At 47.8% G+C, this 25,118-nt stretch overlaps 1 protein-coding gene across 2 annotated transcripts in view; it reads right to left on the bottom strand.

Annotated features, from left to right (window-relative positions):
- LOC139054394 (transcription elongation regulator 1) overlaps positions 1-25,118 on the bottom strand; it is a 317,005-nt gene that overhangs the window by 229,370 nt on the left and 62,517 nt on the right. For both annotated transcript variants that reach the window (XM_070531327.1, XM_070531328.1), the window contains exon 3: positions 22,633-22,977. In XM_070531327.1, coding sequence (XP_070387428.1) covers positions 22,633-22,977 — 345 coding nt within the window. The remainder of the gene's footprint in view (positions 1-22,632; positions 22,978-25,118) is intronic.

Here is a 25,118-nt window from a genome sequence, read left to right as displayed (position 1 = left end):
ACAGGATCATTAGAAAAAGCTCTGAAGGCCTGCCAGCACACTTATTAAGCATATCGGTGCTCCTACTGTGACAGGAGATGACGGGTGCATGCGTGTATAATTAAAGAATACATAATGTGTTCAAGAGAACAGACTGGTGGGCTAGTTGGTACTACATAACTAGCGCTGCGTCTTCGTTTCCTTCTCTTGCCCTCGTGTGTTGTTTTTTTTTTTTTCCGCTTTGTTTCAACATATTGTATACCGTAATTGCCCCTTCCCACACTTGTTATGCTTCACCGCAATACATTTTCGTATGCTTCACCGCATGGCACAATTGTACTAATGCAAAACTAACTTTTGGGAATCGGCTTTATGCAACGCATTGTGCTTTACGAGCATTGAAGCCATGGAATCGCGATGATCGCAAAGGCGGAGTCGGTGCCATTGCTGACAGCGGCAATTCTTTCAATGAAAAACACGGCGCCGAACGGCAAGCTTAATAGCGAACGTCGAAGCAGCTAGGCCTAGCGTTGCGGCGGTGGTGGCTACAGCTGCCATTAGATCTGCATGCGAGAGCGCCGGTTCGAGGCGGCGAGGCAATCGAAACGGCAGCGGTGGCTTTGATTAATGCCATTTTGGACCTTCGGTCATGGCAAAAAGTCCGGAAAATCGAACGGCGAAGGGGTCTTGCGCCCAAAATTTCAGATACGTTTTTAGAGGCGTTCTATGGGGTATTTGGTGGTGCCGCGAAGCCGTCCGAATTATCGGGCACCCGGAAAGTCGGCCTTTGACTGTACACTGGCAACTCCTCCAGCCGATGACATGGCGTCAAAGACAATTCGTTGCAACTCCTCTAGCTTACTCGAGCCAGCATTACAGCAACTTTCGTTCCCTTTCAACAAAATTACAGCTACTTTTCCCTGATAGAAGCGCAAATTCCCTGAGTTTTCCCGGAGTATTTCCAGACTACTCAAATTCCCTGAGAATTCCCAGTTTTCCGTTTTCCCGGTTGGTTGGTCGGTTGGTTGTTGGTACAACCGGCAAATTTACTCACATAATGAACACACTCACATAATGAACGCACCACCTCGCTTTTCCAGTCAAGTGTGCATTTTTTTTTTCTTCTTTCTCGCATAATGATCGCACCTTGAACCTGCTGCCATAAAGTAGGAGCCACACGGTATGGTCTGATATGGAGTCTGGTGGGTGTGAGTGTGTCCAACGCCATGTTGGACGCCGAATCGTATCGTGTCTTCAACTATTATTGCAACAGCAGTTATATGGATGCTCCAGGCGCATTTCTGCCGTCATCGCCGCTGCCGCGTGCAGCATGATGTAGGTGTGAGTGAAAGCACTCGAGGGATGTGGACGATCGCAGCTCAATCTCCCACGTCGTCTTTCGTCACGCAAAAGCAGGGTGTCTACCAAGTTGACATTTCCAAATTCCGAGTTTTCAAGGTTTTCCCTGAGCACCTTTGCAAAATTCCCTGACTGAGCCAGAACTTTGTTTTATGTCAAGACAGGCTGACATAGTGATGCCCGATACTGTCCCTCTAGTAAGCATGTTGAAACAAAAAAATGACTTACTCCAGTTTGAATAGCAAGGAGTAATATCTATTTTATTTGAAAAGAAAACAGAAGGAAGGTGTTAGTAAAATGCACAGCTAAAAAAATGGTAAAACCCCTTCCAAATTGAGTTGAACATTTTCAAATACGAATGAAAAGGAGATGCATACATAAGTAAATATTTCTGAATATGAGCTATTTCTATCAACTGATAGCAAGCTCTACGGTGTGAGGCTGGGAAGTCTCTCTCAGCAGCTGGGAAGTCAACCTCAACTGTCCTGACATATTCTCAGCCCGTACACAACATCTCAGTGTTGCGTTTCACTGCTTTAAAGAGTTTATTTTGGTATGGATGAGGGACACCTGCATCTCAGCGTCAGCCAACACTTTGTTTTTTGAGCTCTAGCTCCTTCAAAGAGGCGGCGGCACACTTCCTTTCCTGTCAATTCCTCACTGCGTCAGTCCTTTCTGTTCTCATTCTCCTTCTACCATGCTTTCACCGCATGGATGATTTGAAGCATTCTCTTGGTCAGTTGTATAGTCAACGTCCGATTTTTTGGACTCCCTAGGGGCCGCAAAAACATACGAAAAATCGGGCAGCCCAAAAAAAATGAATGCATGTCTTTAACTGCCCTTAAGGGTTAAAATTGCAACAGGCACGTCCGAAAAAGCTCTGAGGGCCTGCCAGTACACTTATTAGGCATATCAGTGCTCATACTGCGACAGGAGACGGGGGTGCACGCGTGTATACCGTGAAAGAGCGTAGGTTAGGGCGTGTTGGTTCATAACTGAGGTTTTTTAGCGCACGAAAAGGGACGAAGGACAGTGGCAAGACGCGGACGCAGCGCTATTTATAGGGAACAGACACCACCGTACGCATGCGCATATGCACTGATTTTTAGTAAGATGAGACAGCAACGAGACACGTGTAGGATGATATCGAAGATGAGAAACGACCATGCATAGCCCCCCCCCCCCCAAAAAAAAAATTTTTTTTTTGTAATTACGAGATTAAAATGTCATCTCCATCAGGCCACCCTCTGTGTTATGTTTAAAAAATCAAATTCTTTTTTTGAAAGATCAATTGAAGGCGCGCTAACACAAGTACTCCCCAAACTACAGTGAAATCTCGGTACAACGAACTTCAGGGGACCGCGGGAAAATGTTCGTTATTCTGAAAGGTCGTTATAGTGAAAGCCCAAAAATTAGCCATAACAATAGCACTTCAGTAACGCAAGCGTCCTACCTTTGAAACGGTACCTGCTTGAACTCGTTTCTCACACAATGCACACGTGATCGTCAGACAAGGCACATTTATTTGAAATAGTCCGTGATCGTCTTCTGACGGGTGCAGCACAGACTCTGCAGCACGAACGATTCCAGACCGTCCGCATTCTTATGCACGCCTTCGGTCGCTGTGCCGCTTTTGGCTATAAATATGCGGAGTTTTCGCAAGCAGTCCAACGCATCTGTGGTCGACACGGACTCGTCGCAGTCTTCGGGTGCTGCCGTAATGAGCAGCAAGATTCTTGCTGGTGCTTAAAGATTTTCTCCTTATCTTTGAGAATCGTGGCGATCGTCAACTGCGCCACTCCACGTTCTTTAGCCACGACGGATTGTTTCTTCCCGTCTTCTATCTCGCGAAGAATCTCTACTCTCTCGCTCAAAGAAAACTGCTTTCGCTTCTTCGCCGTGGTTAGAGTTGTTGAGCTCATGGCAACGCGAACGCCGGCACGTACTTCTAACACAATAATATAACCAGAAGAAAAACAAGATGGACAGGCGCGATACGGGTGACAGCACGCGAACAACTGAGAAAACAAGCAAGAAAAACGTGATGCGTCGTCACCTCCGCAACAGGAAAAAAAAAAAAAGGCCCACTTCAGCGTTAATTACTACTTTTTTTTTTTTCTTCTGCCGCACCGTCTCAGGTTTTACGAGCCCATGCTCCCCGCCTCTCCACTCACAAAACCTGGTGCGTCGTTGCCTCCACAACGGAGAAGGAAAAAAAAAAGTCTCCGCCCGCATCTTTCTCCTTCCGCGCCATCTCAGGTTTTTGCAGGAAGCAAGTTGCAAGGCGGCCCGCTCTTCGCGCTGCGTCGTCTGCTAGCTTAGAGCTCCGACTGCCGTGACGGATACACTGAAATCTAAGAATCCTCGCATTTCGGGATATGAGTTCGTAGTACTGAGGTGTTGTTAAGATGACACGGAAATTAAATAACGATCGTTATTCTGAAATGTTCGTTATTCTGAAGTTCGTAGTAGTGAAATATTTTTACATTGAAACTATAAGCAGTCGGCACGGGATTTCATAAAAGTTCGTTAATCTGAAATGTTCGTTAATGTGGTATTCGTTGTAACGGGGTTTGACTGTAGCGATCTTCGCCACTTCAATAATCTCACGTGTTGTTTCCGTCGGGCTTCTTCCTATCACCGTGCACTGTTTATAAATAGGTCTGCATCCATGTTTTCTGCAGTGAAAAGCCAGATGCCCCACTCCTCCAGTTCGAACATTATTTGCGTGTTCACGCAACCTATCATTTACACACCTTCCCGTTTGGCCGATGTATTTTTTGCCACACGACAGGGGTAGTTCATACACGATATTGTTCTCACAAGGAACGTGACATTCCTTGTGATTTGCCCGGCAACTGGGCTTCTCAGAAGCACAGTAGCTAGCCTTACACAAGTTGGACAGTTTGATTGGCGCTGAAAAGATGACGCTTGCATTTGCGTTATTGACAATCTTCTTCAGTCTGCGCGAGATATCGTGTATACCGTATTTACTCGATTCTAAGCACCCCCTTTTTTTCATGATCGCGATGCCCAAAGCGAGGGGGGTGCTTAGATTAGAAAAATCTAGAATGATCACCCCTCCCTCTTTTCACTGCGACATCACGACAAGATGGGTGCGAAAAATAACATTTTATTTTGCAAGCATCCAAAAGAAAAATCGGTGATGACAGTGAGCCAACCGCTTTTGTCAAATGCTCAGTCGCTATCACTGCCGCTCACGAGTTTGCACGGCTCTGCAGTCCGGCTGTGCGGCAAGATTGCGCCGCGGACGCCGTTCCACCTTGGGACTCTGACAGCTCCGGCTCAATGACAGAGCGAGCAAGCGTGCTTGGCGGCCTTGGCTGCGCGCTCTTCCTAACAAATAGGGGGGTGCTTAGATTCGCATGCAAACTTTTTTTTTTCCCAATTTTTTCGTGAAACTAGAGGGGGGTGCTTAGAATCGCGAAAATACGGTAATTAAGAAATACATACTGTATCCCATGACAATGGCCCCTTCCCACGCTTGTTATGCTTCACCACCTAACACTGCTGTATTGAGGCGAAGCTAACTTTCGGAGACTGGCATTACGCAACGCGCTGTGCTCTGCTAGCTTCGAAGCCAATCGCGAGGATTACAAAGGCGGAGTCTGTGCCATTGCTGACAGTGGCGGAATCTTTCAATGAAAAACACGGCACCGCACGGCAAGAAGCTTAATAGCCAACGTAGAAGCAGCTAGGCCTAACGTTGCTGCGGTGGTGGCTACGGCTGCCAGTGGATCTGCATGCGAGAGTGCCGGTTCGAGGTGGCGAGATAATCAAAATAGCGGCGGTGGCGGCGGCTTTGATTAATGCCATTTCAGACCTGCACTCGGGGCAATATACATTGACTATATGGAGTACGTGGTGATGCCACAATGCCGTGCGAATTTTCAGGCATGTCCGAAAAATCGGGCGTCTGGAAAATCGGTCGTTAACTACTCTGGCACTGCGTCAATGACGATTCGTTGCGATTCCTCTGTTGCTGGAGCCAGCATTAACAAGACTTTCATTCCATTTCAATAAAGTTACACCTAATTTTCCCTGATAAAAGCACAAATTCCCTGAGTTTTCCCCGAGTTTTCCAGACTATTCAAATCCCCTGAGAATTCCCGGTTTTCCCGGTTGGTAGACAACCTGAAAAGGCCCTAAGGGGAGAGGCGGCGGCATTGTACTCTGGCAGCAACTGCTTATTGCACAACTGCGCTCGAGGGGTGCTGATAATCACAGTACAAGAGAGGAAAGCGAAAAGGAAACATGCCATCATCTGTCGCGCGCATGGTGCCGGGGGGAGGGGAGAGAGGCGGGAGGGCACGGTATTTTACTTCGGCAGCAACTACGCATTGAATAGCCACGGTGCGGCCTATCTTGAAAGCGAGCTGCGTCAGGGACTAAGTCAATGGCAGCTGATACACTTGTGCGTGCTGTGTTTTCGTTGCTCAGTTTGCATTGAAGCAAATTTTTGCAAGTTTATAAGTACAGCCCAAAAAACTACTATCCTTACTTCGTGTAGCTGTCTACACATTTGCTATGGCAATTGATGCTTTGCATTTTGGGCGAAACTGACTTTTTTTTTAGCAGTGGCCGTGGAAAAAAAAAAATTGCTCAAAATTTTCCTCCACATATTGAACTTACCCCACATATTGAACGCACTTCCCAATTTTGCACATATTTTTCTGGTAAGAGAGTGCGTCCATTATGCGAGTAAATACGGTAGTAGACTTGGTTATGGGTAATCCTGACAAGGAAGAACATGTTTGCGATATACAAACAGTGGCACAGACGCAGGAGAGCCTTGGCCTGTTTCGAAACAGTCGAATGCATGGGTGGCAACAGCGACGTGATGCAGTACCTGAACAAACTAGAGCAGGCACTACTCACGCCCACCAGAAACACCTGGCAGACCCAATTGGCCGCCATTTTAGCACCCCCAATAAAGCTTTGCTTCACTGATATCTCACACCTACACCAGTGTCGCACAGACACTTTTGATCACGACTGAATTCTCAAACATGATTACCGTATTTACTCGAGTGTAACACGACCACAATTGTAACGCGGGGGTCGACTTTCCAGTCAAGAGAAATAAAAATAAAACCACAAATGCAACGCGAGATGAAAGGAAGAAGAAATTGTAACTTTATTCAAGAAATCACAATTCAGAAACGTGTTTTCTTGGCCGTTTCCTTTTAGAAGTGGTTTCACTTTTGCGAAATTTTGCATGGCTCTGCACCGAAAGTAGCCCCGACAAGTGTTTTTGGTGCTGCGCCAAAATTGCTATCAGTGCCAAGAGCACTGACAGCCATATACCGTATTTACTCGCATAATGATCGCACCTTTTTGTCAAAAAAGAATTCACGCTAATTCAGGGGTGCCATATCACACGAGTTAAACTTCCCGCAAAAAAAACAAATGTTCATTTTGCATTTGCTGTGGGATGACAACAGGTCAACAAATAGGCGGCTGCCGCTGTATGTAGTGCGGGACACCAAAACAAAAATGGCGGCCGGCGGAGCAAGCCAAATGCGCCAAAAGCAATTTTTTTTCTTTTCGTGAGTACATCACGTGCATTGAAACAGTTTCTTCTGAATCTGTAATGAATAATATCGTTAATATCGGCAAGTTTGCGGCAATAACGTAGCCATGTCTACTTTGAGGGGACAGAAACAGATGGGCGCGCTTAGCTGCCAGTGACATAGGAACACATGACAGGCATACTGCGGAAACTGCGGAATTTGTCTTCACTACTATACTAATACGGCACGTTTCCACTAAGGGTGGGCGAATATCTTGGCTGTGTTACAAGCATCAGCGTATGAATAGGGTACACTTCTAACCTATCAGAGTAAACGTGCCTGCTATCGTTGCCCCTCACGGTTTGTTGCGTGCCTACGAGTGCAGACAAAAAGAATCGAAAGGCCCCTTTGTTGTTGTTGACCACAACCATTATAAAGCCTACACAAATAAAGGCAAGTGTGGTTGTAGTATTTTTTTTTTTTTGGTCATGGAAGTGCGGAAAGTGATTAAAGGAATGAAATGGGGCATCCGTTTAAGAATGTTTGGCACGTGCAGACTGCTTGGTTTGTCTTGAAGAGTCGTTCGCGTAGCATTCACCAGATGGTAAGCGCGGTTATTATTAGCTAGACTTGACACACAACATATCGCTGCGGCAAGTTCAGGTACAATCATTACACGGAAATTTTAAAAATCTAATTTTGATGACAAAATCCAGGGGTGCGATCATTGCCCGAATGGGATCATTATGCGAGTAAATACGGCACTTCAAGGGGTTCGGTGCAAGTGATAGTGCGAGAATCACATCATCTTTGAGCTTGTTTGACTAAATACTCCTTGAGAGGTGGCAAACCATACCATTTGGGGAAGCCACCAGGCCACAACAAGGTTCACAGAGCCCTTTCTACTGGCCTCAGATATAAAGAGGGCCTCCCATTGGTCTTGCCATCCGCGAATCATTAATTTGTTGGCGTCCAGCCGGCAAGCCAAGGCAGAGTTTTGGATCCTCTCCAGGCACCAAACTTGCTCGTCACTCGAAACGGGTGTCATACTGAATGCACTAAGTTGCCATAACGTCACGAATAAATGGAGTCGAAGCGCGAAATGCCACAGGGTGCTGCAGCACCGTAACTGTAACACCAGTCACAAGCACAGCAAAATGGCGTCGATTCCAATAAAAATGAAGTTTTGACTTTGATCAACTTGTTCATCGACTGGATCAAGACATACAGATTGCCAACATAACGAAAAATACTGTGATATTTAGGATATTTGCTTTAAAATGGAAAATTTTTGCTGGTATTTTGAAAGTAACGTGAGGATCGAGCTCAAGCAACGAAAATCAAACTCGCGTTTGAATTGGGTAAATACGGTAGTTCTTTCACACAGCTTTTGCAAGTAGCCAATCATTACTGGTCAGATTATACGATGCTTGGAGATATGCGTGGCGGGCACAACCACAAGTGGTGCACGCACCAAGAAAGCCGACGGCACAGATGCTGCGGTCTGCCGGCAAACGTACTTGTACAATACAGCAAGCATACTGGCACATTAACGGCAGGCACTTTGTAGATCAGTCACTGCACACATATCGCACAGGACGACTGGCACGACTCGGCACCAAGTACTGCGCTTCAATGAAGCGGCGGCAGTTTCACTTAGTAGCAGATTGTTATACAAATGTGCATACACACACATCAGGAAAAGTCGGACGAGTCGTCTGCTCTGCTGCTCTGTTCCCTGCCAAAGTTTCAAAACACTGCTCGCCTTTGTGCTATTGCAGAGTCGTGCGAGAGAAAAGGATTTTTTCACTGCTGTGGAAAAAAAAAAGAAAAAGAAAACTCACAGTGCGTATTTAAGGTAAAATTTACTGTGCCATTGCATTTATTTCTTCGTTGATAGCAACGCGCCAAATGTCAAGAGATGCAAATTTATACTTGGCAGTTACATACTACCACTCAGTGCATAATTATGCTTCATTCTATGAGGTACACATTAACGAGATTTCACTCTAACACATAAATGAAACACTGGACAGCGGAAAACAAACTAGTGGAACTCACACAGCAATGCAGCTTTACAGTTAGCTTGCCAGGCTTGACTTGTCCTGTGCTTTCAGCAGGGCCAGTGTTGGGGCAACTAAGCTTCACTAGTTTTGTTTTCAAGGAGGGACTGGCGACATAGACAACCTTGCCGCAGAGACGTATGAAAGCCAGATTACTGCATTGCTGCTCGACTCATGCAAGCAGAGTCTGAATTATCGAACGGCACATTTGGAAGATCTCCAAAATTTCGGTCGTCATTAAACAGTAAGTCTATGTGGCTAGTGTCGGTGCCGGGAAGCAGTCCAAATAATTGATCACATTGAAATTATCAGTCAGTGACTATACATTTCTCAGATACAATGCTTTTTGAACAAATTGAAATTTCTTGTTGCATCATAAATGTCAATTGTAACAGGCAGAGGCTGAAAATAGAGGCACGCTATGGTGCAGTAACGACACAGCAAGTTGCATGACTTGTGGCAGCCGTCACCTAAAGAACAGTTTTATAACTGCGCAAAGGAACGGCCACAGAGAGAGAGCTCACAAGAAGGAGGGTTTGTCGTAATGCCATCGGGGCTTTTTTACGAGAATGTGATGGCTGCTGTCAAAAGAACTTCAAACCTATGCTAGTAAAAGCCGCAAAGATAAAGGCAAAGGCTGTTTCCATGTGCACGGAAATGGAACTGCACAAACTGGCTACCTCAGTCAACGAAAGCAAAGGTGATGGCTTGAGCATGTTTTTTACGGTGTGGAGATTGAGGTGCCTTCCCGCGCCTCGTCCCGCAGCTTGCGTGTTGTGCTTAGCTCGACCTCCAGGAATTGCCGTCGCAATGGCAACATGGCATACAAGGCTAGCGCACCAGAGCCAATTTCCCGCGCAAACCGTGCTTCTCTCTCTATGGCTTAAATCACCACGAGAGCAAGTGTCACCAGGACGCACCCTTATTGGCCTTTCGAGTGGCGGCCCCCGGGCACCCTCTCCACCTGAGCTCTCTTCCACTGAGCGCTTTGTGGCCACGGCAGATACTCACAGGCCCGCATTGAGTTAGTTGCATGGAACCTTAGCTCCCACGACTTCTCGTTCTTGCGCTTGATGCACCACTTCCCGGTTAGCCCTAGTGCAGCGTGCGCCGTACTCGATTGGTCTTGCGGTGAGCCTTTGGCCGTAAGCACCGTGACTGTTGCACTGTGCTGTATCTTGGGTGAATAAACTCGCGTTTGTTGGCGATCTGACTTTGGAGCCTTCCCTGCGCCGTGTCGGAGTCGACGAACCCTACCGTAGCACCTTTGTGCGTTGCGCAGTGGAGCAGCATCATGCCCTTTCCTGACCGTCCCTCATAGGGCGAGCCTTGTGCAAACCCATCTCCACAACAGCCAAGACGCACAAGGAGGATATCCCCTTCCGATCTATCGTGAGTGAAAGAGGAACTTGGCAGAACAACATAAGCAGGTTTTTGCAGAAGTGTTTGTAGCACCTATAAGTGAGCGAGCCATTTGAAACAAAAACCTTGGGAGCTGTTGACTCACAATCCGCAGTTCGCAACTACGCGCGGGGGCGCATTTCCTCCGAAGCTCTCCAGATTCTAAGGAAAGCTGGTCAACAGCACTTACATAACACCGCCATCATATGGTTTCCAGCGCACGTCGCCACCCCCACCGATGAGGGCCTCATTAACTTGAACGAGGTAGCACACCGCTCTGCGCGAGAACTGACCCGCCGCGCAGAATCGGAGACCGCCTCTTCGAGTTCAGAACTGCTGGCTCAAAACACGCGAGAACGCCTGGTCAGGTACAATGACATCACCAAGCACTACCAGCTAGGCAGGCGGTTGCTGCCCCCACCTCACCCCATGCTGAAACGTCGCCAGGCAGTCATCTGGCGACAATTGCAAACACAAACCTTCCCCAGTCCGGTGCGATTGCAGCACATTTTCCCCACGCAATACCCGACTGCTCTTTGCAAATTATGTCAGGCAACTAGAGCGACGCTGTCACACATGTTGTGGGAGTGTCGGGTTACATCAGCTACAATGGCAGTAGCTCCGGAGGCTCTTGCGTCGAAGTGGGCCGCCGCTCTGCGCAGCTCCAACCTCAAGACACAAGAGTGGGCTGTCCAGCAAGCCCGAGAGGCGGCGACGAGGCAAGGCCTCGAAATCCCCTCATGGGAGACCTGAGCCCGGGTCGTCAAATTTGCCGGATTCAGAATAAAGTTGTTTCCATCCATCCATTACTCAGTTCATATACAGTCGAGTCCACTTATAACAATGTTCAAGTGCCATGAAAATTTCATTGTTATAACCGATAATTGTTATAAACGGGTTGCACGAAAAAAAGCATAACAACTGCAAAGAGGAGTCACAGACGGCAAGTGACATGCCAGCTCCACCGAGGCATCGTTTTGGTGGTCCCGAAAGGGGCCTTGTAAAAAAATACGAGAAGGTTGCCGCGGCTGCCTCTCAGCTTGAAAATCCCTTAGTGCCCCCCCCCCCCCCAAAAAACAAAGAAAACATTAATACCTAAGAGCATTTAATGAGGGCAAAATAGCTTACACTTCCCACTTCTTTGCTGAAACAAACCCGTAATCGGCTAGTTTCGACAGCTTCGCGGCAATCTTGCCGATGTCTTTCTGGGGGGCATCCAAATGTTGAACATGATGATGATGATGTGTGGTTTTTTGTGGCGCAAGGGCCAGGTTTGGCCAAAGAGCGCCATGACAAGTGTTAATGTTGACGGTGTATTATGAAGATGTGACTTGGCTGTAGAGTGGCCTAAAAATACTCGCTGTAAAGTGCGTAAAATCTACGTACTATAAAATTATGGCGATGACTAATGAATACTATGTACATTAAAATCCATCGTAAAAGAATGATGCAAAATAGAAAATATATAAGATTCTAAAATTCACTAGAGCACCACTGCCTCGTTAGAGCCCTTGAGACACAAGGGCCTAGAGGCATGTGCTACATAAAAGAAATTTTCACAGCGGCATCCTCTGGAAAGAGGAGACGCTATGAGTGTGTGGGGCTTATAACATGTAATACAACATCTTTCAGGAAGCCCAGGACTGCGCTGGAGTCAAACAGCGGTTCTGGGCCTAGTAACATTACTGGATGAAGGGGGATGCGCTGCCGATATGCTAAGGGAAAATGCTTCTTTCTTTCATGTTCGGCTTCCCGACACTCCAGGAGGACGTGGAGGACGGTCAGCCTCTCCCCGCATCTACCACAGGTTGGAGGCTCATTTCCGGTGAGTAAAAAGTTATGTGTGCCAAATGTGTGTCCTATTCTTAGACGACAGAATAGGACATCTGTCCGGCGTGATTTTGTTACTGAAGGCCAGAATCCTAACTGTGGCTTTATCACGTGGAGCTTATTATTTGTTTCCGCGTCCCATAGCCGTTGCCACTGGTTCCGTAGTTTCCTCCGTAAGAAGGGCTTCAGGTCTGTGACAGGAACTGCAGCGGTGGGATTAGCAGAATGCGATGTAACTGACGTGGCCATCTGGACCGCAAGAACGTTACCTTCGATGCCCCTATGACCTGGCACCCAGCATATGATGACATGCTGATTACCTATATACGCTTTACACAGAGCAGAATAAAGTTCGTTAATTACTGGATTTTTGTGGTTAGAGAAAGCCATCAAGGCCTTCACAACACTAAGGGAATCCGTATATATGACTGCTTTCTGGAGTTTTGATTTCCTTATATGCTTCACAGCCGACAGTAGTGCGTAAGCCTCAGCCGTAAAGATACTAGTTTCCGCATGCAGTACATGGGTTTCCGAGAAGGATGGCCCGACGGCTGCATAGGACACCCCGTCGTGTGACTTCGATGCGTCTGTGTAGAACTCCGTGCAGGAGTGTTTGTGCTGGAGTTCCCGGAAATGCATCTGGATTTCAATCTCTGGAGCGTTTTTTGTAACTTCCATGAAAGATGTATCGCATTGTATCAACTGCCACTCCCAAGGAGGTAGCAGCTTGGCTGGATGCATTAGGCGAAGTTCGAGGATTGGAACATGCATTTCATGACTAAGCTCCCTCACACGCAGCGAGAAAGGCTGTCTTACGGAAGGACGATTACGAAATAGTGTAGCATATGTCATATCATTAATGGTGTTAAAACAGAGATGTTCGGGATTAGAGTGGACTTTCAAAAAATATGTTTGGCTGATGTATGTTCTCTGGATATGAAGTGACCACTCATTCGATTCTGCATATAAACTTTGTACGGGACTCGTTCTGAAAGCTCCTGTGGCTAAACGGATGCCCAGATGGTGAACAGGGTCTAGCATCTTTAGTGCGCTCGGGGCGGCAGAGTGATAAATGACGGCACCGTAGTCTAGTCGTGATCGAATGAGGCTTTTATATAGATTCATTAAACACTTCCTGTCACTACCCCACGTAGTCTGGGAAAGAAGTTTCATTATGTTCATTGTTTTCAGACATTTTTCTTTAAGATGTTTAATGTGGGGGACGAAAGTGAGTCTGTAGTCAAGTATGACACCTAGAAATTTATGTTCTTTGTTTACAGGTATCTGTTGTCCACAGACTTCCAAGCAGGGATCCGGAACTAGGCCTCTCTTCCTTGTGAACAAAACACAAGAACTCTTATGAGGATTGATTTTGAATCCATTTTTCTCTGCCCACCCTGACACCTTGTTCAAACCATGCTGTACCTGTCTCTCGCACACTGCGAGATTACAGGATTTGAAACCGATTTGAATGTCGTCCACATAGACTGAATACAAAATGGCCGGTGGTAAGGAAGCATGAAGTGTTGTCATCTTAACAATAAAGAGTGTGCAACTGAGCACGCCACCCTGGGGTACACCGGTTTCTTGTGCAAAAGGACGTGACAGCACATTGCCTACTTTCACCCGGAAGGTACGATTGGACAAGTAGCTTTTTATTATGTTTAGCATATTACCATGAATGCCCATTTCTGACAAATCTTTCAAGATTCCGTAGCGCCAGGTCGTATCGTACGCCTTCTCCATATCGAGGAATATCGATAAGAAGAACTGTTTGTGTACAAACGCGTCACGAATATGTCCTTCAATACGTACAAGATGGTCGGTTGTGCAGCGCCCTTCTCGGAAGCCACACTGAAAGGGATCAAGCATTTTGTTTTGTTCAAGGGAATGGATGAGTCGCCGATTTATCATTTTTTCAAATACCTTACACATGCAGCTTGTGAGGGCTATCGGGCGGTAACTTGCCACTGAAGAAGGGTCTTTCCCTTGTTTCAAAACAGCGACCACAACAGCTTCTTTCCATGCTGTTGGAAGGTACCCTGCGTCCCACATAGTGTTGAAAAGTGTAAGTAGTGTTTCTTGCGTGTCATTGTGTAAGTTTTTGAGCATTTCATACATGATTCTATCGGATCCCGGTGAGGAGCTTTTGCATGCGCTCAAGGCAGCTTTCAATTCGGCAATACTAAAAGGGCAATTGTACGGTTGATTCTGTCGGTATTTATTGACGAGGGGCTTGCATTCTTCTATTTGTTTATATTTTAGGAAGGATTGCGAATAATGTTTTGAGCTTGATACACTCTCAAAGTGCTCCCCAAGTGAGTCGGCCTGATCTTTCAGTGTATCGCCCTGTGTATTTACTAGAGGGAGTGAATATGTTTGTCGCCCTCGAATCCTATTAACCCTGTTCCAGGCTTTGGCCTCATCTCTGAACGAGTTAATACTCGATAAAAATTTGTGCCAGCTTTCTCTTCTGGCCTGCCGGCGGGTTCTCCTACCTTGGGATTTTATTTTTTTAAAGTTGATAAGATTCTCAGCGGTGGGAGAAGCTCGCAGCAACCCCCACGCCTTGTTCTGATTCTTACGGGCGGTTCGACACTCGCTGTTCCACCACGATACACGTGGTTTGCATGCCAAACCACTTACTTCGGGTATGCAATGTGATGCGGCATCTATTATGAATGCTGTAAGATAATCCACAGCAGCATCAATTTCTAAAGAAGATAGGTCAGCCCATGTGATGCTAGAGAGAGTTCGAAATTTCTGCCAGTCGGCTGTGTCTATCTTCCACCTAGGAGCTTGTGGAGGATATTCGTTTTCTTTGGATGTTCTTATTAGTATGGGGAAGTGGTCCCTCCCGTAAGGATTTTCCATAACTTCCCATTCGAGTTCAGGCAATATACACGGGGAAACTAGACTGAGGTCAATGGATGAAAATGTTCGGTTGGCGAGAGAATAATATGTGGGTGCCTTCTTATTCAGCAGGCATGTACCAGAAGAGAAGAGGAACTGTTCAACAAGACGACCTCGCGCATCTATACGAGAGTCGCCCCACAGGCTGTTGTGCGCATTGAAATCCCCAAGTACAACGTACGGTTCTGGCAATTCATCTATGAAGGACTGAAATTCATGTTTGCTTAGTTTGTAGTGTGGAGGTATATAAATCGAGCAAATAGTGATAAGTTTGTTTAGCAAAACAATTCGAACCGCCACTGCTTCAAGGGCCGTTCGTAGCTGTAAATGTTGACATGCTATGCTCTTTTGGATTACAATTGCAACACCTCCCGATGATGCGATTGCATCATCGCGATCTTTGCGAAAAGTAACATGCTGTCGGAGAAAGTTTGTGTGTTGTGATTTGAGGTGTGTTTCCTGTAGACACAGCACTTTTGGATTGTGTTTGTGTATAATCTCTTGCACATCATCAAGGTTCCTAAGAAGACCTCTGACGTTCCACTGTATGATTTGTGTACCCATATTTCAAGTAAGTTGGTGCTGTGTGTACGGAAACTGAAAGATGTCTTAGATTACAGAGCTCTTTCGAGGCCCTGTAATCGGGATTTTGCCCTTTCTGGAGCGTTCGAGGGAGCCTCGCCGCTCCTTAGGCGCTTGGCGCGCCGTGAGGAAAGGTGTAGTGTCCATTGCCTCGTGTGAGGCGCCGGACACGTGCTCTTGCGAGCGAGAAGTTACTAGAGAGGGTCCCGCCTTGGAGGGCAAGACCCCTGCGCCCACCAGCCCGGAGGTCGATGAGGCTCCCTGAGGGATTTGGCTGCGCCGGCTGTTGCCAGCGCAGGAAGGGGCCGGGGAGGCCGGGGCAACCTCGGCTGCGCCAACCTTCGGGGTCGATGATCCCTCATTCAGGGTTGACGGAGCAGCGCTAGCTGCAACCGCCGTGGGGGCAGATGGCGTAGCTGCCGACTCACTGCCTGTGGGTCGGACAGCCGCCGGAGGCCGTTGTGACGCTGCCCCCTGACGCGTCACATCGGCAAAGGCTTTCTTGGGCAGGTACGATACCCGCCTACGTGCCTCTTTGAATGAAATATTCTCTTTGACTTTGATCGTTACGATTTCTTTTTCCTTCTTCCAGGAGGGGCACGACCGCGAGTATGCGGCGTGCTCCCCGTCACAGTTCACACAGTGGAGAGCATTCTCACAAGATTCAGATGTGTGTTCGTGGGCACTACATTTAGCACAAGTTTGGCGGCCTCGGCAGCTCTGCGAGCTGTGGCCAAAGCGCTGGCATTTGAAACAACGGAGTGGGTTGGGCACGTACGGCCTAACACGGAGCTTGATGTACCCGGCCTCGATTGACTCGGGCAGGATACTTGAACCAAAGGTGATTATTAAGTGCTTCGTCTGAATTTCTTTACCATCTCGCCTGATCTTTATTCTTTTAACATTAATAACATTTTGCTCACTGAAGCCCTCCAGGAGTTCCGCTTCAGTCAGCTCAAGCAGATCATCATCGGAAACAACACCGCGGGTGGTGTTCATTGTACGGTGTGGCGTTACTGTTATAGGGGTCTCCCCGAATGACACTAGTTGCGGTAGTTTCTCATATTGTTTTACGTCGCGGAGCTCCAAGAGGAGGTCGCCGCTTGCCATCCTCGACACCTTGTAACCTGGTCCAAAAACATCAGTCAAGGACTTTGAGACAAGGAACGGTGAGATGTTTCGCACTGCTTTGTTTGGCCTTTCAGAGTGAATGACGTGGAACCGGGGAAAATTCTGGATTTGGTGCCCGAAAAACTGAAATACATCTTCGGTGCGCCCTCGTTTCGGAGGGCGATCAGGAAGTTTGGGGAAAGAAGTTTCCATGAGAATATATAAGATTCGGCAACAGCGCCGACCGCCCACCACGGAGCCCAACGAGGGGACGCGGCAGAGCTTGTGTACAAGCCTGCACGACGCCAGCCGTACGCCATCACTATAACCCAATATGGTGTACCCAAGGTAGGATATCCACACAAGGTTAACCCTTGCCGCCGTGGAGAAAGGAAGTAAATAGAAGAGAGAAGAAGACAGGAAAGATGTAAAGTGAGAGATAAAGACAAAGGTTTGAGAAGAGAGAGACAGGAAAAGGCGACTACCGATTTCCCCCGGGTGGGTCAGTCCGGGGGTGCCGTCTACGTGAAGCAGAGGCCAAAGAGGCGTGTTGCCTCCGCCGGGGGGCCTTAAAGGTCCGAGCACCCGGCATCGGCTCAACCCCCAGGATCCCCCTTTCCCCGGACACGGCTAAGCCGCGCACGGCTACACGCGGGAGGGTCCAACCCTCGTGTGCTCGGGTCCGTGGTGTCGCAACACACCAAACGCCTGCTTGCGCAGACGCCCCTGCGGGGCAAATGTTGAACATGTCCGAGCGAAAGGTTTTTTGCAAAAATGAAGTCCCGCAGGGAATCGATCATTCTTGAGGCCTCCTGTTGAGACACAACTTGTACAGGTTCCGGTTCATCTTCGTCGTCACTGCTGTCATCGTCTTCCGCACCGGTGACTGCTGCAACGATCGCCTCGTCAGTCAATTCTTCGTTAGTCGCGACTGCATCGTCAGCGTGCAAAAATTCTTGAAGCCCCTCCGCGTCACCGTCACCACCACGCACCGTAGACCAAAGTTCTGTAATGACTCCATCGGCAGTAGCTTCGCGATACTCCGCATCACTGATATCCCCGGCAAAGTCCGCTTTTCGGAAGCAATTCATGACGGTGGAGGAGCTGACTTCTGCCCATGCCCCAAAAATGAATTGGACAGCCATCAGAAGCGAAATTTCAAAGTCTGGAGCGGGTCGGCATTCACGCACAGCAATGTCCAGGTTAAGAACAAGCCTGCTCAACACACGTCGGCGATATAATGCCTTGAAGCATGCAATCACGCCTGCGTCCATGGGCTGCAAGTCTGCAGTCGTGTTCGGCGGCAGGAAAAAAATTTTCACATGCGACAGCTTCTGGGCAGTCTGGTGTACAGTACAGTTATCAAGGACCTACACCACCTTCCTGCCTTCATGCTGCATCCGCTGGTCGAACTAGCTCAGCCACTCGCGGAAAAGTTCACGCGTCATCCACGCTTTCTTATTATGACGGTAACGAACTGGAATCCTCGCAGCACCACGGAAACAGCGGGGATTCATAGATTTTCCAATTACGAAGGCGGGACACTTGTCGCTGCCGTCATATTTGCGTAAAGGAAAACGGTCACCCGTAATTTGCTTTGCTTGCCGCCCTTACAGGGATCACTTTTGAGTGCATATGTCTTCGATGGAAGCATTTGGAAGAATAGCCCGGTCTCGTCACCATTGTACAAGTCCCGGTCCGCATATGCTTCGCAGATGTACGGCAGTGTTTCATCTAACCACTTCAGTCTAGCGTCGACATCGAGCGACCCTGCCTCGCCCACGACTGCCTTGTAGACGATTCTGTGCCTCTCCTTGAACCGCTGAATCCAGCCACCACCAGGCTGGAAATCGGTATTTTGAAGGAGATACGCAAAGTGCTTCGCCTTCTCTGCCAAAATCGGGCCACTAATTGGCAAGTTCATAGCACGTGCGCTAAGGAACCACTGATACAGTGCCTCCTCCCCGTCTTTGTAGGCACCATGCTGAATCCTTTCCCGGCCGTCCTCCATAGCATGGCCAGCACTAGCATGGCATTCGTTTTCAGTCATCTTGAGCGCATTGCGGATAATGGTTGAAATTGTCGGCTGTGACAGGCCGTACTTGCATACTAAGTTGCACACTTTTTTCACCACCTCTGTGCTCTCTCAAAATGTTTCGCTTCGTTTCCAAAGGTATTGCCGCTCGCTTTCTCTTCTGCGGCAGTAGATCCAGTTGAGCCACGCTGGCCGCGCTTCCTGAAGGAGAATCCTCCATCGTTGAACTCTGGGGGGGATCTGATGGGCTTGCAGAACCAGTAGGACCAAGGCCGGTGATGGCAGATGACGAAAACCTCGCTGGCAACGCACGTGCTTTGACACTGTACGCTGCCTTCGGAACATGTGCAACTGGTGAAGCAGGAACCAAGGAGAATGGGAAAGATGGGGCAGCCCACACTCAACTGCCGTGACGCGTTTTCAACGAGCGGCACACCCTTAGAATGGACTGCTCCCCGTGTGCCGATACAAAAGCAAAAAAAAAAAAATGCCTTCCTTCCCTCTCCTACTCTGCCCAGAGGAAAGCATCCGTCTTTTCTCCTGCTTCTCCTGCTCACCCCATTCTTCTCGCATGCATCGTGACATGAGCTTTTCGCCGCCCCTGTGCAGGCAGCTCCGCATACACGCGCGCGCTTTTGGCGGAGTAGTTTGGCCGGCGTGGTCGCTGCGTTTGCGCGTTTTTTTTCTGCGAGGGTTGGCTCCAAATGACTACATTTAATTGTTATAACCGACAATCTAGTATGATAGCATTGTTATACACGGTTTATTTTACCATAGAACAAACTGCAAAGGTGACGGTGCCACGGCTGTCCATTGCTATATCCGATGTATTGTTAAAAGCGGTATTGTTATAAGTGGGTTTGACTGTAGTCGAATGACGATACTGGTCATGCTTTTTCCATTGACATAGAAGATTTGTTTTATTCTGTCCTTCATGTTTCATTGCTTCAGGTTGTTCGAAAATGCATTGAAGTTAATGGCGAAGTGTCTTTTCAAGAATTCTGCCGGGTTGAGTGTTGATAGCTTTTTAGCGTTGCTTGAGTTTTACCTAAACTCTACCTTCGCCCAGTTTGAAGAAGTTTACATGCAGAAACAAGGCATATGCATAGGTTTCTGTGTTGCTCCTATGTTGTGCAATATTTTCTTATCAAAATTTGACAAAGCGGTAAACGAAGGGATACTGTGCTTCGTTACGTTGATGATTTTCTTGTATTTTCAAAAAAGCGAGCCAGTTCCACATATGATGACGTCATCGCAGTTGTACTACACATCTTTCAGCGCCTTGGCAAAGGGTTAAATTTTACTCATGAACTAACAAAACATAATAATATCTAGTTTTTAGGTAATGCTATAACCTTCTGACAACTTGTGTGCTGGGAATATAACCAAAGGTCCCAAAAGAACTTGTTGCTCTACGACTCGGCTCATTCGAAAATGATGAAGCGGGCTAAAGCCACCCAGTGTATCAAGTCAGCCTTAACCCTTTCGCTGTCACGGACGTACCGGTACGTCATGGCGCTCCCGCCCCCTCAGTGTCACTGACGTACCGGTACGTTCTCTATCGTGCGTTCAAAATTTCGCGCCTGAGCGCAAAGCTGGCGTTCCTGGATTGGCCCCGCCATCTGTAGAATATTTCTACAAGTTCGTATTTTCGCCCAGCACTGTGTTGATACATGTATTGAAGAGTACGGTGCGACTGCCCCTCCCCCCTCTCTCCTTGCTCAGTGGCGCGGTCGCTCCGCGTTCGCTGGATCATGCGTCGCGCGCGTGTGGTTATAGGTTCAAGGGTTGTTCTGCTATCTTCGCTGGCTTGAAGGTTTTTTTTTTTTTCTGTTAGTGCGTCTGCTACGGCGCGTCAAGTTCAGAGGCGCGCGCCGTTGCCTCTCCGAAGAGAGATCGACACATGATTGCTTCTCTCGCCGCACCTTCGCTTCCGGCTTGCTGCAGTAAATGTAAAGCCCCTCAAACTTTGTTTTAATCTTTTTCCGTCTCACTCTATCTTCTTGATCAGACAACGTCATGTATCTCTCCGTTGTGCGGGCGATTGAAAGCGCATCCTCCCTGCGCGCGGTTAGTTCCCTGGTATGCTCGTTCCCTGAAACCAAGCCGTCACTGGGGGTGCGTCACGGCCAGATTTGTCCGACAGCGAAAGGGTTAAAGAGGTCATGCACACATAAAATACACGAAAGCTTTGGCAAGCAGATTGTAAGGTTAGAAGAAGCTGGTTTCCTGCAATCAGTCATTTTAGCAGTAGCAGAGGCAATGCTTAAGAAGATTAAAGCGGAAAACAATATCAGTGAAGCTGCAAGAGAATGCAAAGATCAAAAACGTTAAGTTGTGCCTTATGTTCACAAGACTTCCCACAATTTAACCCTTTGAGGGTCGAATTATTTTGAAAAAAACTTTCCCAGGTAGTCAAATTACTTTATTGCGGATCTTGAATGTACAAAGTGTATAAAGTCGGGAATAAATACTAAAAAAAAATTAGGAACAGTATTTTGGTGTGGGCATCGCTCAGAACTGCAAAATGTTCCAATAGTATTTCAGACTGTGGTACTCCTTGAAACACGGGTCTACGCACAGCAGTCTGCACACCTAAAATGCGTGTCTGTTCTCCTCCTGGAGTGACGAGTTGTGTTGGTGCACACGACATCTTTTCTGCGCGCGGCTGCCTTGGGCAGAGATCTGAGGCACCCTCTCGCATAAGCGCGTTGCCACAGAGAGTGAGAATACCTCATGAGCGGTAGTGATAAACCAGCTAAGAGCAGCACCAATCAAGATAGAAATCAACTTCCGCCACCCTGCACAAGAGTGCCGACAAAGAGAAAAATCATGTTTCGCGCGCCTCCGTTCAATCACGCGGCGAAACCGAAACCGCAAAAGGGGTGTTGCCGCAGTTGCGCTACGCGCTCAAGCTAGAAATCAGTTCTGTTTATCTCCCCAAGAAGGCATCACAAATTTCAAACGCTTCTTGTAAGTCCTATGAGGTGGCAGCACCTCCCAGTGAGCACGCATCATCATTATGGTGCGAAATTTCAAACGGAGGGTCGAAACCGTACCCGTACGGCAAAGACCTTGAAGGACAGAAAACCGCCGCCGTACATGTACGGCAAAAACCTTCGAAGGGTTAAAAAAGGTTGTGAAACGTTATCGAGTTGAGGTGGTGCTTTCGGCTCCTGGCAAGCTTGCTGGATTATGCTCGCGCATAGGAAGTACAAATAGGTCCCCAGGGTGCGGAATAAAACACGTCAACACCTACATAGATTGCAGTATTGGGGTAGTCTATCAGATTCCACTATCATGTGGCAAAGTCTACATAGGCCAAACAGGAAGGTGTGTGAATGTACGCTTGTGTGAACATGAATTGTCAATTAGGAATAAAGTGAACGGGCACCTTCCTACCCACTGCTTAGCATGCCCGTGTAAGCCGATCCTAAAAGTGAAGATATTGTGCCATTTGCCGAGATAGCCGAGCAAGAGAGTTATGCGGGGCGTATCACATAAGAAGGGAGATGATTGTGTCAGTGACACCTCAGTTTATCTGTACAACAATGAGATGAGGTTTATTAATGAACGTAGTTAGGTTGCGTGTTGCTTGAACAGAAAGTTTTTTTGGTGATTATGCTTTTTCCGCACATGCGCAGTGGTGTATTTCTGGGATGTACTTATTTGTCATCTTTGTGGGAAGAAAGATTAGTTGCAACTCTGCGCCTGTCCTTGTGTTCTCTCTCTCTGTGGTAGCTTGTTCGCGCAGTTATAAAACTGTTCACTAACATGCACAAACTCACCTAACAACTTCTTCTAAACCAGACACCTAGAGGCTTACCTTTCCTTGGGCATTTTTTGTCTCCACCCATATCTCGCCAGAGAGGTCGAGGCAAGGTTGCTGTGGTGGAGGAGCCCCTTGTGGGGGTGGCATGGCACCTGCAGAAGGGGGCGCATGCATAGATGTTGGTGGTGGCAAACCCGGGGGTGGTCCCAGGGCCGGTGGTGGTCCCCCCATAGGAGGGGGCCCACTCATCGGGGGTGGTTGCTGTGGCGGGTGCTGCTGCTGGTGTGGAGGAGGGCCCATGCCAAAGCCTGGTGGGGGCATCATGGGCGGTCGTGGGGGTGGCATGCCTCCAAACGCCTCACCACCATTCTGAAAGCTTGGTGGCGGCGGTGGCCCACCCTGTTAGAAGAAAGCATTTGTACCTGTTAATTGCAGTTACAGTAAAACCTCGTTAAACCGTACCCGCTTAAACAGTAGTTTCGGTTTAAAAGTAGTAAAGTCAATTCCCCGACTCAGCGGCCATTGAACATAATGTATTTTGTATCCGCATTAACCGTACCAGGTTATTGCGTACGCATCGGTTAAAACGTAGCGTTTCCACTTTTCGTCGCGCAAACATGGCGGTGCATCGTCTCCATCGGGCGGCCCGGCAGAACAACAAGCCTCAGAGATCGGTACAACGGCCTCCAAGCGCCCTGTGCGTTTGCATGTGAAGCCGCATCAACATCAACATCATTTCGACGCCGCATGGACGCCACGCCAGAGAGCGTTGTGGCGTCGTGCAAGCGAGGACTCGCGTCATGTCAAAGCTAGGATAAAAAAGACGCCGGGTGCTCAGCATAGAAGAAAAATTAGACATCGTCCGTGCTACCGACCGTGACACGAAGAAGTCGGCGCTGGCCTGCGACATGGATCTGCTGTTGACTAGTGTGTGGCATTTGGAATGCGAAGTTGCTCGGCAGCGCTGCTGCAACCGCGAAGAGATGTCGGCTACGAGGTTCGACTTTTCACCATCGTTTCCGCTGTTGTTGCCGAAGTGTCAACTAGCGACAGTGATGAGGACGACACGGAAAGCGACAGCACGGGCTATTCAGGCCCGACAGTGGCAGAAGCTGCGCGTTACGTCAGCCTCGTGAATGCGATCGTCGCAAGAACAGAGGCGCGATAACGTAACTATTCCAAACGAACAGTTTTCCGAACTCCGGCACCCGGCAATGAAAAAGGCGCCACGGGACTTATGCAGCACTACTGCGCGCGTGCACGGAGAATACGTAACGCCAACGAGGAATCTGTCGTGCCATGCGAGTGTTTGCCGAGAAGAGGGGGGCTGGCTGAGAAGCTGGCACGCAGCTTCAGTAAGTTTGAGGCCGCTGTCGTCGTGCTAGGCCGCCGCGACATCAAACGAAAATAACACTTACGTCCCGCGAAGTGAATAAATACTGCATGTTTTTTCCCCTTTCATCGCACTCTCTCTGAGTTCCGTTATCGACAGGTAAGTGGGCGATCTCATGCTATTTCGCTTAAACAGTACTACCGTTTAGTACGTACTTTTTCCGAGCTCCGGCCGACTACGGTTTAACGAGGTTTCACTGTACATACCAGCCTGATGTTTCTTTCCCAGGCAAATCCTACAACTTTACACCTTTGCAGTCATAGGTGCAAAGACAACACGAAGCTTGCACCATTAAGTAGCAAACTGCTACTTAATGGTGACCTAAACCTGGCAGGCGTTTATTGGGAGCGTTTTGAATCCCTTCCTCAAAACAGCAATAATTTAAACAGTGTACTTTACATGATGTTAACACATGACCTAATTCAAATAGTTCAGGAAGCGACACTTGTGCAAGGAACTAGTAAATCTGTACTGGATTTGGTATTTTGCCTACAGGATTACCCGATTACACTGTTGAAGTTGTGGAAGGCATCTCTGACCACCTGCTTGTCAGTGTTTGCTTACTCATTGTAGCTTGTACTCAATCTAATAACAATGTGAAACGTTGTTCTTTCAGACTACTCACGTGCAGAGGATGCATCCACTATAGGACATTTGGAAACATGACTTATCGATTTTAATGATACTGCTTTGAACACACTTTGGTGCCGTTTTAAAGATATGTGCCACTACTGTATAGATAAGTTTGTGCAGAGCAAACGTAAATTTGTTCGTAGACAAACACCGTGGATGACGCGTGAAACAATCAACTTAAAGCGAAAGATAAAAAAAGGTTAAAGAAACAGCGCTTGCATTTAGGTCATTTAAAGGATTTAAAAGAAGGTCTTGCACATGCAGTACACTCTTTGAACGAACATTATTTTAATACAGTGCTGCCAAATTTAATTGTAGAGGAATCAAAAAAGTTTAGGAATTATATAAGTGAAAAAAAAAAAAACCGGCGTCGAAAATTTTGGTTGATGGTTCTGTGGTTATCGATCACGAGGATTTGCACACCATTTCAATGACTACTTTCACAGTGTGTTTTCAAATTCCAGGGCTGTCCATCCAATGACGCAGTGTTCCACCGCTGTGATGTAAATTTTAT

The sequence above is a fragment of the Dermacentor albipictus genome, chromosome 1, assembly GCF_038994185.2.
Source record: "Dermacentor albipictus isolate Rhodes 1998 colony chromosome 1, USDA_Dalb.pri_finalv2, whole genome shotgun sequence".
Lineage (NCBI taxonomy): Eukaryota > Metazoa > Arthropoda > Arachnida > Ixodida > Ixodidae > Dermacentor > Dermacentor albipictus.
Note: the sequence above shows the minus strand (reverse complement) of the source record. Positions and strands in the feature narration are given on the sequence as shown.